The 16,712-nt window shown below is 35.5% G+C and overlaps 1 protein-coding gene across 1 annotated transcript; it reads left to right on the top strand.

Annotated features, from left to right (window-relative positions):
* Positions 1–243: 243 nt before the first annotated feature.
* Positions 244–16,638, top strand: LOC127863318 (tolloid-like protein 1). The gene is made up of 13 exons (XM_052402737.1): positions 244–256; positions 403–484; positions 782–876; positions 1,664–1,897; positions 2,924–3,019; positions 3,656–3,804; positions 4,005–4,215; positions 4,503–4,763; positions 5,588–5,742; positions 7,158–7,353; positions 10,487–10,659; positions 15,755–15,911; positions 16,505–16,638. The coding sequence occupies exons 1-13, from the start codon at positions 244–246 to the stop codon at positions 16,636–16,638; spliced, it is 1,956 nt and encodes a 651-aa protein (XP_052258697.1).
* Positions 16,639–16,712: the final 74 nt, after the last annotated feature.

Genomic DNA, 16,712 nt, shown 5'->3' with positions numbered 1-16,712 from the left:
TGATATATTAATGTGCGTAATATTGACAATGTATGTAAAAATAAGAACTTTCATTTTCTGAACCTTCTTAGAATAGTTTAGTTCATGTTGGGTCTCAGACGAGCGCCTTCATTTTTTAAGTAACATTATAAAATATATATGTATAATGCTCGTTTTTCTAATATATTTGGTATAACATTTCTTTCTTAAAATAAACAAATTATTTATTGAATAAAAGAGCATTTTATTTTGAGTTTGATCGTGATGGTGATGCACTGTAACATTATGTTCGTTGTTGATTTTAGTTATATAATTTGTGATATTGCTCTTTTAATAGAATTTGACTTTAAGCATACAGTCAAATTTATTTCCGGGTGTCAACATGTGATGCATAATCGTATATTTGGCACGTTCGTGTTTCAGGCTGGGAGCTGATCTACGGAAAATGTTACTTAGTGGTGCCCTATAATTTCACATGGGACAGGGCACACCAGTTTTGTCGGAAGTGAGTACCTACTTTAAATTAAGTCTAAACAATATTTCATTAATTAACTTAGGTTTCCCAAAAGGAAGATTTATGTGTGAAAACGGACTTTGATAATTAATATTTCATTAATTAACTTAGGTTTCCCAAAAGGAAGATTTATGTGTGACAACGGACTTTGATAATTTTTCATCAAGTTAAAACCAGAGCCGTCATTGGTTTTATACCTTGCGAAAAGCATACGCGTGGTTCAATATATCCAATTATGAAATAAAGTGATGGTCATTATGTCAAGTAGTAATTACTTGTCTTTGTAAGGTATGGAGCCGTGTTGGTCGAACCCAAGGGCTATACATTGACCGACGTGATATCTCACCTAGCAACCGTTAGAGGGGTTGGCAACTACTGGACAGGTACGTTGCCAGCGTGTGATAATGGATGTGACGATCGTGTTTATATCGTAAAATATGTACTTAAAGAACGCGGTATGCGCTTCTTTCATATTTATATCGTATTGAATATATTTATACAGCTCATTGAAAGCAAGAATTAAGGTGTAGGTCGTCAGTTAACTTATTTTTATACTGATGTATGACTTTTAATATAAGGCATTATGAAATTGATTTTGAAGCATACGTTTTGTGTGTTTGTATTAAAGACGTCTACAATACCGTCCAATCAAGTACAAGAGTTACAAAGTAGCTGTTATAATATTTTCTTTCTAGTCTAAGCGCTTTTGTCAGTAAATCTTTTTTTTACGTTGATTGATGCATTGCCAAGTATTTTGCATTTTACGAAAAGTAAAACTCGACATTTGTTTTATTAAATGGAATACAGTTTGCATTGTTACATGCGTTTATAAAATATGTGAACTCATTTCTTAAACGTTTCAAAAACATCAAACCGCTTTACCAACTTGATTTATGCTTACACAAATAAGCTTATAAAATTAAAATGGCATTATTTTATGTAAAAGAAAAACACAAACCAACAACAACATGTTACATAAAACAAAACTAAGTAGGTAAGCAACAATTAGGTAAATGTATAAAACCTACGTTACATTTTTTTGTTTTTAAATTAATAGATTAATTCTGCAGAAATGTTATTTTCCATCGCAATCTTGACATTTTACCTTATATTATATGCGTCTGAAAAAAATATTTAAAAAAAGAGTTCAAAAAGATTTCATATTCATAGGTTACAACCGAAGACTTATGGACTCCGCACCTGAGTACAAGGGTCAGTGGAGCGACGGACGCGATGCGGGTGTCGAGGAAGGAGTTTGGGCCCCTAACGAGCCGAACATCACTTCCGGTCAATGCGCGTACGTCGGTGATCCCTGGGACTCAACGGATACTCAACGGTGGTGGTACATGGCGTCATGCGAAAACGTGATGATGAGCGTTTGTGAACGGACGCCATGCCCGGCAGGTACGCTTGACGGAAAAAGATAGTGATACAGATTAAGCGAGTGTTGAATATGTACATGCACGTGAAATTCATTAATTTTTATTTGAGCCGCGTCATGCGAAAATTGGTCTTATGTCACTTGCGGCGAGCGCAACTCCAGACCAGCCTGCGCCATCGCACAGACTGGTCACGAGCTTTTCGCTTTCAAGTCATACAAATTGTCGTGGTCTCAAAACGCGGATAGGGTAGCTGTAGACCAGATTTGCGGATGCAACTGAAGCTAAGCTGGCCGTATATTCCGTGAAACCCATCTCCGAATGACGCGCCTCATGTGTAGCTCATGTGTGATCAGTATATTCACATACAATATGATACTTCGTTAAAAAAAGCGAACATACCCATTAATGTTCGTCGATATTTTGCTTTAAGCATTTTAAATATATTTATCTTTAGCATTAAAGGGGCCTTTTCACGTTTGGGTAAATTGACAAAATCGAAAAAAGATGTTTCAGATTCGCAAATTTTCGTTTTAGTTATGATATTTGTGACGATATAGTTATACTGAACATTTACCATGCTCTAAAATAGCCATTATATGAATCTTTTGACGATTTAAAAACCTGAAAATTATAAAGCGTTGTACGCGAAACGAATTTATAATTTGGAGAGTTCTGTTGTTTTCGTGATATTGTGTGAAACTACGAGGATTGCTTAAAGTATAAAATACATCTATTATTATACTAAGAAGGCTGGTCGAATGGTCTAAGTGGTAGACTTTTTACTCCAGGACTCCAGGGGTCAGTGGTTCGAGCCCTGTTTAGGGTTACCTTTTTTTCTTTTTTAATTGTATTCTTGATTTTTTTTACTGGAGATTTTCAGATCCGATGTTTAAATTTATCAATATAAAGCATTTAATGACAAACTTCAAAACATGCCAAAATCTGTGAAAAGGCGCCTTTAAAATCTTAAGGTCGAATAATGGATTTGAAAAAATATCATTCTTGAGTGTTTTAAGGCTCAAAAATGACAACCGTTTGTCTGTTTCAGACACGTTCAGCTGTGGTAATGGTCGATGTGTGGGTTTCCCGACCGTCTGTAACTCGGCCAACGACTGCGGAGACTATAGCGACGAAATGGACTGTCGTTAGTATCCATGGAAAACCTTGATAATTTACAAAATATATTAGTAATTGCTTATTATATATAATTTAGATGTAATCTAGTGCTCTGAACCGCAATGTCGTTTCCCGTATGTCAATTCAAACTTATTCGTCGTAGTAGTAACGCAAAGCCTAATGAATATGAGAATAGCCGCCTTCAAAAAATGGCCTCGCTCTAATTCAGAGGTTAATGGAAATGATAATAAAATAAAAAATCGTTTAATGAAAAATAACTTCCTTGAATGCAAAATATCTTACCAAGGTAAATCTCGGACCGACCATAAATTATTTAAACAAACGTAGAAATCTCATCAATGAGGTCTGATTTAAAACTGGTTTCCATTCATATAAAAGATATGTTGCCAAAGTTTTTTATGAATTCTTTAAACATAGCCAATCTGGTTTTAAAAATTATTCATACGGGTAAACTGGCGGTAAATTTCTCCAACATTCCATTTGGTGCATTGGGAAATGTAAAAAGCAATGTATAACTGAAAGAGGCGAATATCATGAGGTATACGGCACATTTTATCAAATAGGAGACGTTAATCATGGCAAAATACATAATAATTTACATCACCTGTGTCTTATATAGATTTCCATTAATGTTTTCTTTCAGCATCCCTTTGCGCGCGCAGCTACACGTCTGCCAGCGGGAGCGTTTCTGTGGGATCATCTAACTACACCTTTTACGCCAGATGTCTGTACAGCATACACGTGGATATGGGCAAGAGAATTCACCTTAAGGTTGAGTACATGGCGCAACCAGTAGATCACATATATGTGTATATTTCATACCATTAAACATCTACATACATCTATAATATAAGTGGAATTAATTTCTAATTCATGGTCAAATTTGTATATTGTGTGTCGTGGTCAAGAGTACAGTTTCTTAAACATGTACACATTGGAATGTGTTACTAGATGTATAATGTTTAATTCAATCTTCATGCACCTACTTTCAGTTTAATTCTTTCGTCACGGAGGAGCACATAGACTTCGTGGAGATCTGGGATGGCGGTCCTACCCTATCAACCAGCACCCTAATTACCAGGTTGTCAGGCCACTCTATTGGCGCCTTCAAGTCGTTCAGCAGCAGCACCAATCATCTCATCATTCAGTTCCTAACAGACGCTACGGTTCAGAAAGCTGGGTTCTCGTTTTCATGGAGTACAGGTGCACTTTGTTTGTTTATAATTATAAATATATGCATATGTGTGTGTGTTATATGACAAACAGCGAAATATGCACTAAAGAAGAATTACAGCATTATAAATAATTTATACAAAGTTTCTCAAAGTTCAAACCTGTCTTAACGAGGTATTACACCCCATTAGGCCTATACCAACTTTTGCATTCGTCTCAACCCTTCGAATACTAGTACCTTGTGCTTTGTAAGTCTGAAACAAAAATGTATCACTGTACGTTTTTCGTGAACATATTTAAAACTGCCACTTTTCCAGACTACATCTGCGAAGTTCTGGAACAAACGGGGTTTAAATTCGCGGAACCGACTGATGGCTACACAAAGTCTCTATCAGGCACACAGACGGTCGCCAGCTGCGTTACTGAATGTGACAGGAACGCCAATTGTTGGGGATTCCGGTTGACTGAGACCGCCACTCAGCAGTCGTGCATCATGGTCGAGGAACCCGCGTCTCTCGTTGCTGACACACAAGGAACAGTCTACGTTAAAACTTGCCCAGGGGTTACACGCTCGCAAGGTTAGAACGCAATGAAGAGGTTTTTTCGTAATGGCTACAGTATCCAGACTATGGCCTGCATTCCTTGAATATGTGTGGATAGGTTCATAACCAAGAGGTGGTGCATATATTACCAGGGACATTTTGTGAAAGTTCTGCATTAAGTATATAATGCAAAGCGGCTTGACTTGCTTGTCTTGCCAATTCAGTATCAATTTATATTTCAAGGAATGTAATTCAACAAGTGTTTGGTGGCAGTTTTTTTCATTAGGAAGAGGAATAGCGCATACTAGCAATACATTCTGCTTCAATCATTATTCGAGAGTTATGGAACTTTTTGAAATTGTTAAAAGCTTTATAAACTATGGAACTTCAAAGATGTTTGATCAAATTAATATTGCATATTTGTCTGTTCTATTTTTTCAGCAAATAATGGTCATGCTCTAAGTTTAAATTACTAGTATGAAATAACCATATACAGTATATCAAGCATTATTATTTAAGTCCTACCATTTTTTGTCATATGCATTCTTCTGCATTGTTACATATTGAAGTCAAAGTGAATTGCTGAAATCATTGTTAACTTGTTTATAAGCTACTAAGCTTGCCACTGAAAAATCGTGAAATTTTAAACAATAAAAACATAATAAACATCACAGATTTGCTTTAATCATAGAAGATTAAAAAATAACATGTATTCAAAACCATTTCATTCACAAATTTGGTGCTCCTTTGTTTGTTAATTTGATATTCATTTAAGTACATGTACATTACAGGAACAAGATAATAATAGTGTTTGTAATATTGTATTGTGAAAAAAATGAATTTTGAATTTCATGTTTCAGTGATATTACCTGACATACCCACCGTGAGTGCTGATCTGTTGGCAGAAGACCTTCCACAGTACCTGTACTCTCCACGCTTTCCACTGTTCTATATCGGGAACTACCAGCAGGCATTCCATATCAGATCAACAGCCAACAGGCTTATCACCCTTCAGGTACATGTGTTGAGTAACATGTTATATTAGCATTAAAAATTGTCTCGGAAAATATTCAGTATTGTTTATAACAATTTAATGTTAAAAATGGATAGCTACAGCTATAAGATAAACAATTAGTGTTCTTTTTTTTCACTTTCATTATAAATTTACCAAGCTGGGAACAATCCCCTGTAGTCATTGATGAATAGCCAGCAACAACATTGACATGTTTGGCTGGTTTGTGCAGCATCTTGGTTTGCAATAGTTGACTATGCAGCCTGGTATTTCTATCTTCAAGATTTTTGGTTTTTGTCATGGTTACCCAACCCAATTAGCTCCTGATCAATCCTTTGACCAAAGGAGCGAGTGTTTCCAGCCATCCAAAATCCTACCAAAACTAGAATGGAAGTAGCAACAGACAACAAACTGCCTGGCCTCACAGCAGCACAACAAAACATCAAGTGCTTCAAAATTGTACTCCAGTAGATCCTCTCTGTGGAAAATGAGGTGGCATAACAATATCAACGCTGAGAGCGGAAGAAAAACACATGAAAACAAAGTCTGTCTACAAAATGAACACTATGAGAAAGTGCCTGTTCAGAACTAAACAGCCAGACGACAGCTTCCATCACTATACCAGACTAGAACAAGTGATTATCTTCTGACAAAGGGGCACAATAGACATTCATATGAGATCCACCATGTGCTGCTTCCTAGGTGTCCCTTTCAAGAAGCCCTCCAAATGGCCCAGGAATGCAGGGACCATTTACCCCCGAGGGATATTGTATGGCTGGAAGTAGTGAGACAGCAAGAGATGCTCTCATGTGGAGCTCTACAGAAGACCAGCAATTTTATCCCTGCCCACAGACTTCCAAGTTTAGCTGAAATTTAGAACAAGAAAATATTTGAATTTAAATAGGAAACAAAAACATCTATATTTTTTTATGTTAGTTGTGTTGCTCTAGATTTGATTTAGTTTAACGTGGTATTAGATGGTGAAACCACCTGCATGTAGTATAAATAATAACCCCTTTCAAGAGACTGGTGATTAAAATAAAAAAATAAAAAATGTAATATGGGTTTCCAACAGTCGCTTTCTATTTACCTCTGTTGCAGATGCTGAAAGGTCGTGAAGCTGCATTTATAAATGTAGTCAAATATGAACTGATTTCAAAGGTGGAGACTGTAACCATAAAACATGAATTTCAGCTCTTTCAGTGCTGGAACCAAATTTTGAAGGCCTTTGCAAACAGTCTGGATCCAGATGAGACGCCACAGAGCCTGGCGTCTCATCAGGATCCAAACTGTTTGCTATTCTGATAGTATTGTTTGAATAAAAGAGCTTATTTAAGAAATTCAGCAGATGACATTTTAGCAGACGACAAATTTCCCAGCATGCAAAGGGTAAGTGATTGTTCCCACTGTTGCTGCAGATCCTCTCTATTGACCTGTGCTGTATGGACCATGTTGACATCTTTGACGGCGCCAGCTATGCTGCAGGGCTGCTGGTAACCCTCGAGAGGCACAGCAAGCCCACCATCCTGGTCTCCAGTGGACAGGACCTCTATATACACATGGACCTTATGCATCACTGGAACTGCTCTGGTGTCCTCATGAAATACACAGAGGGTTAGTCTCATATATTAGGAAGCAGTTACTTACAAATAATTTTGTTCAGAGTGAGAAAACATTGAACCTCCTACACTTTTTATGCCCCCCCACCCCCCCCCCCATCCGAAGGAGAGCATTATAGTGATCGGACTGGCCGTCCATCCGTCTGTCCATCACACTTTGCGTTTAGGTTTCGAAAAATGCTCATAACTTCTATGTCGCTTCAGATAGCAATTTCATATTTGGCATGCATGTGTATATGGACAAGGCCTTTCCATACGCAAACAAATTTTGACCCCTGTGATCTTTACCTTGAACTTAGGGTCCGCGTTTAGGTTTCAAAATCTGCGTTTAGGTTTCGAAAAAATCCCATAACTTCTATCAAGCGTTTATAGGGGGCATAAGTCATCCTATGGTGACAGCTCTTGTTCCTACAATTTTCAACCTCTCATCTATTTTTCCTTATAATATAAAGCTGTTCATATGCAAATTTATTATGTATGTTAAAAATTTATTAACTTATGCCCTTGTATGATCACAACTTAAGCATAGAAATATCATTTTACATATTGTATACATGTAATCCTAACTTTTATTTGTGTTTGTTAATCTAAGTGTTGTACCAGAAATAGATACCAGATGCGCACAATACTTTGTGTTAATTTTTATGGGGCTAACATACATCAATAATGCAATAGCAATTATATTGTAGCCTAGTATTGGTGACCAGTTCTCTGCTAAATGTGCCTTTGCGACAGTCAGTTTGGCTTCAAACTGGTACATTCAGACAAAATGCAAAACACTGAAGACTATAAAACACTTTCATAAGACTCTTAATTTACTCACGTTACTTTATTTTATGAAAATACTGATCCATGATTTTTATTTTAATTCATATACTAATCAGTTCTCATAATATACTGTTGTAAAAACATATTGAAAATTAAAAGCAACTCAACCCAAAACCTTCCTTTGTTTCAAAGTGACTTTCTTTTAAAACAAAAAATTCCATTATAGGGTTAAGTGTTTTCGCTGATCAGCCAGTGCCCATACATTAAAAACCGTTTTCAAGAGACAGGCTTATTTTTACAATTACAACTTTTTTTATCATTTTAAGAGTCGTTTATGATTTCATCACTCTTTTTTATTTATGGTCTGTTTGAGACTAATATGGCAATCATTGGCGTCGCACTGAAGTGCGGCGACTTGTATGTAATACGTTTTTTTTTCGCTTATGGGAGAACAAGTTATTTTACGGATCAATGTATATATTTTTGTTGTCAGATTATCTTGCATAGTGGTGATTTTTGTGTAAATTAGAGTAAAAAAGTACCGGTACTACATTTGTGCCTATTACATTAACTACAACATTTATTGTCAATATTGCAAAGCTAATTCTTTTAATTAATAACTGATCACAGGGACTGGGAAATAATAAAAGATCACAGGGACTGGGCAAATACGCGAACCGGTGAAACCTTCTGGTTTTGTATAAAAACAAAACATAATCAAAATATATTTATTTTGTGTTTTTTCTAACAATAGCGCAGACTTTTGCTGTTCGAGTTTTGGTAAACGCGTATTTTCTTCAATTTTACAAGACGACAGCGATTACACAGTTTATTGCTTTATTGATAACCGTTACACTACAGTCACTTATTAATATCTTAGTTAGAAGGTGATTTTTCAAGTGGCTCCGTAGTGTAGTGGTTACACGCTCGCTTCACATGTGAGAGGCCCAAGGTTCGAGCCACAGTAGAATCAAATTATTTTATTTGCGTTCTATGTTAACTTTTTGTTTTGATGTAGACATTTTAGTTTAAATAAATATGCTGTTTTATTGTAACCATTTTTTGTTTTTATCATGCCCATGAAATATATGTGTGAGAGGGTGGGGGGGTCGTCAACGCATCAAAACTTTCACAGTGTTTTCATATCAATGAGTACTCAACCCCTATCGTAAATGAGCAACTTATGAATAAGTTCAGAATCATATCCCCTTGAAGTTGAGAAAAATATGAAATTACGCTTACAAGATGAAGCAGATTTTTTAAAACCTACACAGTTCTGTTCCATTGAAGGGATCTTTTCATGGTTTGGTAAATTGACAAAATTGAAAAAAGTTGTTTCAGATTCGCAAATTTTCATATTAGTTATAATATTTGTGAGGAAATAGTATTACTGAACATTTACCATAGTCCAATATAGCCATATGCATCTTTTGACGATTTAAAAACCTAAAAATTATAAAGCGTTGCACCGCGAAACGATTGAATAATTTGGAGAGTTCTGTTGTTGTTGTTTAAATTTACGAAACTACGAAGATTGCTTATATGAGGTATAAAATACGTCCTGCATGAACACTCGGCAGAATAGCCGAGAGGGCTAATGCGTTTTTACTCCAGGACTCCGGGGGTCACTGGTTCGAGCCCCGGTGCCAGCTACATTTTTTTTTTCTTTTTTTAATTTTATTCTTAATTTTTCACTGGAGCTTTTAAGATCCAATGTTTACATTTATCAAAATAAAGCATTTAATGACTAACTTCAAAATATGCCAAAATCTGTGAAAAGGCCCTTTAATGAAAACTGCACACAGATGCCAGTAAAAAAAATGAAACCAATGTAATTAAAATGAACTATGAAATATTTAGGGGTTACAACACAAAATCATAGATAATGGTTATTTGGGGGTTATAACACAACATCATAGATAATGGTTATTTGGGGGTTATAACACAAAATCATAGATAATGGTTATACCAGTATCTTTTTCTATTTTGTTTAAAATAATCGGCCAATATATTAATATTTAGTGACTACAGTAGAAAAAAAATTGTTCCATGAAACTTCATTGAGTGCCTTTTACACTGAAATTCCCGACGCCCTTGATGCTTTGCATCAATACTTATCTTGTATTATCAACTATAAATGTTATTATTTCATGATAATCCAATGGACATTGCAGCCACTGGTCCCTTTTCTGTCAATGTTACACAAAGCCACTAGTACATTTTTATGTGTACTGGTAGATCTATCTCTTATAATGAACTTAAAATATAAACACAACAACAACAATAAAGTAATCGATCTTATTCTTGCCACATTTATTTCTCTAATATGTTTATACACATGTCTCTTATCCGCCATACAGGCTGTGATGTAGTGTTAAGTGATGACTCTGGCACAGTGACCTCCCCTGGCTACCCAGCAGCCACCTATCCAGATATCGCCACCTGCTCGTGGAGTATACAGCCAGCCTCGGGCAGGAGTGTCAAGTTAAAGTTCTCTGCTTTTGAAACGGAAAAGGACAAGGATTATCTGAAGGTATCTGTGTTACATTTTCTATTTTGCGCTGACTAGCTTAGTTGGTAGCGAGCTGGATTACAAATCTGAGGATCATGGGCTTTACTCCCGACCTGTTAAGTTCACAGCTGGTTAGCATGTGGCTATGATATTAATTAGGGCTATTCCAGTTAAACATATATTCCCCCCAGGGTGGCAAAATAATTCTGTTGGGGGATGGGTTTCTTCATATTTTGGTTCTGAAGGGGGGCGTTATAACTTATATTTTACTTCTGTTGGGGGGCATCATTTCTTTGTTGCTTCTAACCCTATTTGCCAACTTAAAATGGAGAGCACAGCTCACGGAAACCAACAAAGTCTGTGGCTATGCCGCGGACGGATTCTTTTGTTTTGAAGTTTCTGCGCATCCATAACGAGTAATCACTCGGCATCATGCAAAGGCACTCGGTGGTCATTTGCGGAGTAACGCCGCGTCTGTTTCTTCCTCAGCATTGATCCTCCAATTCGCTGAGAAGAAATGTTTACAAATATTGATTGCATCAGGGACGTAGATATCTACGTCTCTGATTGTATACTATAACAAATGTTAAATAATTTTCCAATTAACCAATATAAGAATTTCAAATTAACGAATATAAGAAACAGATGATACCCTGATTTATTGCTACGTGATTGTTTTAACATTTTGTCAGCTTCTATGCATACTTCATACAATTACCATCGGATGTCTTCTGTCAAAACAATGATTTTGTAGGTCAGTAACCATATCAAAGAAATTTACACAGTTTAATCTCCGAAACGAGACTTGCTTAATAAACATTGAAAAAAAACGATTTCTATTTGCATAAGAGTTGCTAAAATACACAGATGACACAAATATAAATAATGTTGACAATTCAAATAAAATCAAATGTTGGTTTATTTTTTAAATGATTACTTTCACTTCGTCACGATTTTCAGAAAATGACTTGTACATGATTGTGCGTCAAAATTTAAATTTACACATGGCTTAAGGTGATGTACATGTGTTCTGTGTGAATACCGCCATCCCAATTGGGCTGCAATTTAATAAAATAATTTTAATAAATAAAAATAATAATGATGTAAACTTGATTTGATGGGGAAAAAATCAAACTTTTGCCTTTACAATTTCTTGAGCGATGTTGAACAGAATATGCTTTTGAAAATGGAAGCCGTGATTTTCGGAATTTTCGTTATTTTAAATGTTTCAAACATAGTTTTTTTACACTTGACATTAAAATAAGGGGGTGAATCTTTTGATTTGGTGGCATCCTGTTTCATTTCGGACCCCATGCAACTTTTCAGATCATAATCTCTGTGCTTTATTACTCGAACTTGTTAGTTACTGACCACATGTGCTACTGAACATAACCATCGGGACTGTATATTATGGCCCACACAAGTGGCTGCAACCCGTGTTTATGATCCCTTAATGTTAGATAAGCACATGCACTATTAATTATTATGTTGGTCAGTACAAAAGTTCTATTAAAAACCGCCGACTACGTCTGTTTTATTATCCCTTCAAGCCCCGAACATCCAATATCCTGTGTATAACCAGACACAAACTATAGAATAGCACGTGTATGTGGCTAGAATTTGTAACCGAAATTAGCTGTAAACGACGCGTGCAAACCGTGTCAGGTGATTTACGCATGTTGGAATACAACTGTCCTTATTGGGCACTTATTTCATCAAATCTTTAAATAGAAACATATGCCGAAATTCATTTGATACTTTCGAAAATTGCGAACGTTTGTGTTTCTGACATTCTTGAGCACTCTTTTAATTTGCTTTTAAAAATGGAAATTGGGCATATGCTGGATTATCAAGTAATGGATTTATAAAGACGAGAGAAGTTGCATGTATGCGATAAAGACAGTTGAAACGTATGTATCGGGGAATCGAGAGACCCGAGGGAAAATACGATTATTAAAATCAATTATGAGTTATCCATGGCTTCAAACTGTTAATTGCATAATCAAACACGCAATTATCACTCCTCCAGGTGCGGTATCCTACAGGAAGGTGCGAACACAGTTTTGTTTTATACACGCGGTTTAAAAAGACAGAAAAAACTGTCACGGGCATGGGTGTGGAATACATGTTGAAATTCGAAAACAACAATGCTTACGATCCCATATTGGTCTTAACAGACAAATTAATATTATTTTTCGGGGAGGTGATTGGCTTTGATTGTTTATGTCCGAATGTAGTAAATCTACATTTAATAAACAATATGATTCGGAATTTGTAATCAGTTTCTATCCAAGGTAAATTATAGTTACTAAGATTTTTTTCCGAGTGACTCGGCGTCATATAACTTACAATTTCCTCGGCGTTAATACTGCCCTACAACTGCTTTTAAAGTAAAAACGGAAGTGACATAAGCGTAAAAAACAACACCATTTTCCTAGGTGTCATTGAAGTAATGGTACATGTGTGTATTAAAGGAGGAACAACAGTTAGCATATCGAACCGAAAGTGGTCAATTTTATTTGATCAAAATTTATTTCATAAATTTACAATCTGCTACAATACAACATGATTTAAAGAAGAGGACAGAATAATCAGAACCCCCAACGAAAAATGCTTTGCAAAATTAATATTTTGGGCTATTGAAATTCGCATTAATAAAAAAAAATTCTAAAGGGGGTCCAAATAGCAGAAGAAAATATTCTAAAGGATTTGTTTTTTTTGTAAAATTAACTTATGAAGGGGGTTGGTTCATTTTGAAAGTGCCTTCCTGGGGGTGGGACACATGTTTTACTGGAATAGCCCTTAGTAAAAACATCATTTTGAATGAAAAATAATCGAACTATAACCAAAAGTCAACTTCCCTGAAAAAAAATCAGTATCAAATACAGTATAAGTTGATTTTTAGTTACAATTTGATTATTTTTCATTCAAAATGATGTTTTTACTACGGTAATCAATATCATAGCCACATGCTAACCACCTAGGTGGTTGTGTTGAGATTAGTTTAGATTTTTTCTACAGCACTTTCCCCCTGCCTCTGATTCCAGAAGGGTAGGTTTAAGTTACTTGAAGAAGGTGTAATAACCCAATTAGAGGGTATATACAGGATTCACTATGGGCATCCATCCGTCTGGCAGTCTGTCTGTCCTTGGGCTCCTACATTTTTTCCAACAACATTCAAACTTGTGACAATTCTTCCTAATGATATGAAGCTGTGCATATGCAATATTTATTATGTAGGTTCAGAATTGATTAAGTGATGCCCATTTTATGCCATTATATATACAGGCATATAATGATTGGCTTGTTGATTTGTTGATCCGTCTGTCCGTCCTTCCGTATGTGGTCAACTCAAAAATACCAGTTTTGTATACCATCAAAACAACGTTACTTCATCTAAAGCTTTTATACTTGAAATGTATTTTCAAACATCAATAACGGGACCTACAATGCTTTGATACTTGCATTGATGATGTCTTTGAAAGCTGACAACACAACTACATCACCTTACCTCACTTTGACCTTGACACTGACTTTCTTTTGGACTAATTAAACTGGTCCAAATGCTTGGTTAACCAAAAGCGAGCTTCCTCTAGCATCAATAATGCTATGATACTTGCATGGATGTTATCTATAAACAGTCTCAACAAACCCGCATCATCTGACCTCATTTGGACCATGACATTGACCTACTTTTGACTAATGGGCCAGTGAGTCAAGACTGACAAGCCTTCCACCAGAATAATTCTTTATTGAACATAAAATCTCCTTGATGTTATAATTTCTGTAAAATAGATATTTAAATATCCTATCTTTTGCAATAATGCAGTGGAGACAGTAGGGGCCTCTTTCATCATTACTGCTACAAACTGTTTTTAGTACTGGTGAAACATCTTACCCAGAAATATTTTGAGTAGGTTAATTCAAAGTTCTATGACTGAAACACTTTTGAATATCGCTTAAAATCCAAACAAACAAGTAAACTTTATATGTTTCAGCAAAAACTGTAATTTCAAGAAAAATGAGTATTTCTCATTCATTTTATTTCATAATGTTCAGTGACATTTTAACAAAATTAAAGCAGTATATACAATTTAGAAAAAAAAATCAAAACAGAGAAAAGCTTGATGAATAAAAAAAATATATTTAAAGTTCAGAATAAGTAGCACCAGAAACTCAACAAAATTAGAGTTTTATACAATGACAAATAATTTTTGCACAGAAGAAAAAACATCAATGTACAAAAGCACTGCTGCAGGTTCACTTTTGGAAAATTGCCAAAGTTTATTTATGGTCTCATCATAAGACAAGTACATGTAAGTAATATTTTCTTGTTGATATATAGGATCTGGCACGAGTTGTCATATCATACCATATTTTATTAAACGAGTTCAGGAATTTTGTTAGTAAGCGAGCCTTTGGCGAGCTTACTTATGAATTTCCTGGACGAGTTTAATAAAATATGGTATGATATGACAATTTTTGTCAGATCTTTTTTTTATCACATGCTTTTAAATGAGCAAATTAAATAAATATTTACGCAAACATAATGATAAATCCCGAATGTTGTTTGCATTTTGTGACGTCATTTTACGTTGCAAATCATTTCAGCAAAATAACAAACTGCGATTGGTCAATCAAACAAAAACTAAGCAAATGAAAACGCTTCAAAAGTATATTACACAAGTGTAAGTTAAAAATATTCATAATGGTTATATTACCTGGGAAACAGGGTATGGCATGTGATAAATTTATGTATTGGTTTAAGATTTAGAAAATGCAATAAAAATCTTATATACTGGCTTTTAATTTGCATTGTTACCTGAAAATAAGGGTGAAATTTCTGTGTAACATTATTCTATGGTGAATCCGGGTTTCAAGTGGTATTCATGACACTTTTTCATGATATTTTTAAATATTTTCCATGCCTTGGGACAATAGAAGTGTAAGGACTGGTCTTCAGGACTCAAACTCTTGCAATCTGACTTACAGAGCTGTTAAGGGCAATAAAGTTTAATACATTAACTAGTTACTATACTAATTCCCTGAAATCACAGCATATACTAGTTATTGTTTATTGTTCACTTCTCTTAGCTATACTTTGCCCTTGTTGCAGATCTATCAAGGTTCCAACACCAGTGGCCTACCCCTGTTCAATGGCTCAGGACCCTCCATTGACCCGGTCACTTTTTTGTCATCGCAAGGCTTCTTCCTGCAGTTTTCCACCAGCGGAGTGGAGGGTCGGGCAGGATTTCATGCAGAATACAGTTCAGGCAAGTTTTAAGTAGCGATGTTTTGAAAACACTTTTAAAACAAGCATTCAGGTGTGTGATTTCCTCTCCTTCAGCTGATTTTTGGCATTCAGGGGGTGTGATTTCTCCTTCTTTCAGATGATTTCTTCTTGAAACTGGCATTCATGGTAATTTCTCCATCGTTCAGCAGATACTCTCTTTGAAACCATTAAGAAGTATTTATTCTCTTTCATTCAGATTATTTCCTCCTTGAAAGGGGCATTCAGGAGGTGTGATTTCTCCTTCATTCAACAGATTTCCTCTTTTAAACTGACATTCAGGTGTATTATTTCTCATATTTTCAAATGATTTCCTCCTTGAAAATGGCATTCAGGAGGTGTGATTTCTCCTTTAAGCTGATTTCCTTTTTGAAACTGGCATTCAGGTGTATTATTTCTCATTTTTTCAGAAGATTTTTTCCTTATAACTGGCATTCAGAGAGTGTGATTTCCCCTTCTTTTACAATATATTCCCTCCTTAAAACTGGCATTCAGTGCGTGTGATTTCTCCTTTTTTAAACACATTTCCTTCTTAAAACTGGCATTCAGGAGTGTGATTTCTCCTTCTTGCAACAGATTTCTTCCTTGAAACTGGCATTCAGGGATTTACTTTCCTCTTTTTTTCTGCACATTTCACCCTTGAAACAGACATTAAGGTGTGTGATTTCTTCTTCTTACAGCAGATTTCCTACTTGAAACGGGAGCTCTAGGGAGTGATTTCTCCTTCTTTCAGATGATTTCCTTCTTGAAAATCTGGCATTAAGGGGGGTGATTTATTCTTATT

Source organism: Dreissena polymorpha, unplaced genomic scaffold (genome assembly GCF_020536995.1).
Source record: "Dreissena polymorpha isolate Duluth1 unplaced genomic scaffold, UMN_Dpol_1.0 chrUn004, whole genome shotgun sequence".
Classification (NCBI taxonomy): Eukaryota; Metazoa; Mollusca; class Bivalvia; order Myida; family Dreissenidae; genus Dreissena; species Dreissena polymorpha.
This window is presented reverse-complemented; position numbering and strand designations above follow the sequence as displayed.

Coding starts and splice junctions, on each gene's coding strand:
- LOC127863318 (XM_052402737.1), top strand. Junction 4,216..4,502: donor CTCGTTTTCATGGAGTACAG/GTGCACTTTGTT, acceptor CCACTTTTCCAG/ACTACATCTGCGAAGTTCTG. Junction 5,743..7,157: donor ACAGGCTTATCACCCTTCAG/GTACATGTGTTG, acceptor CTGTTGCTGCAG/ATCCTCTCTATTGACCTGTG.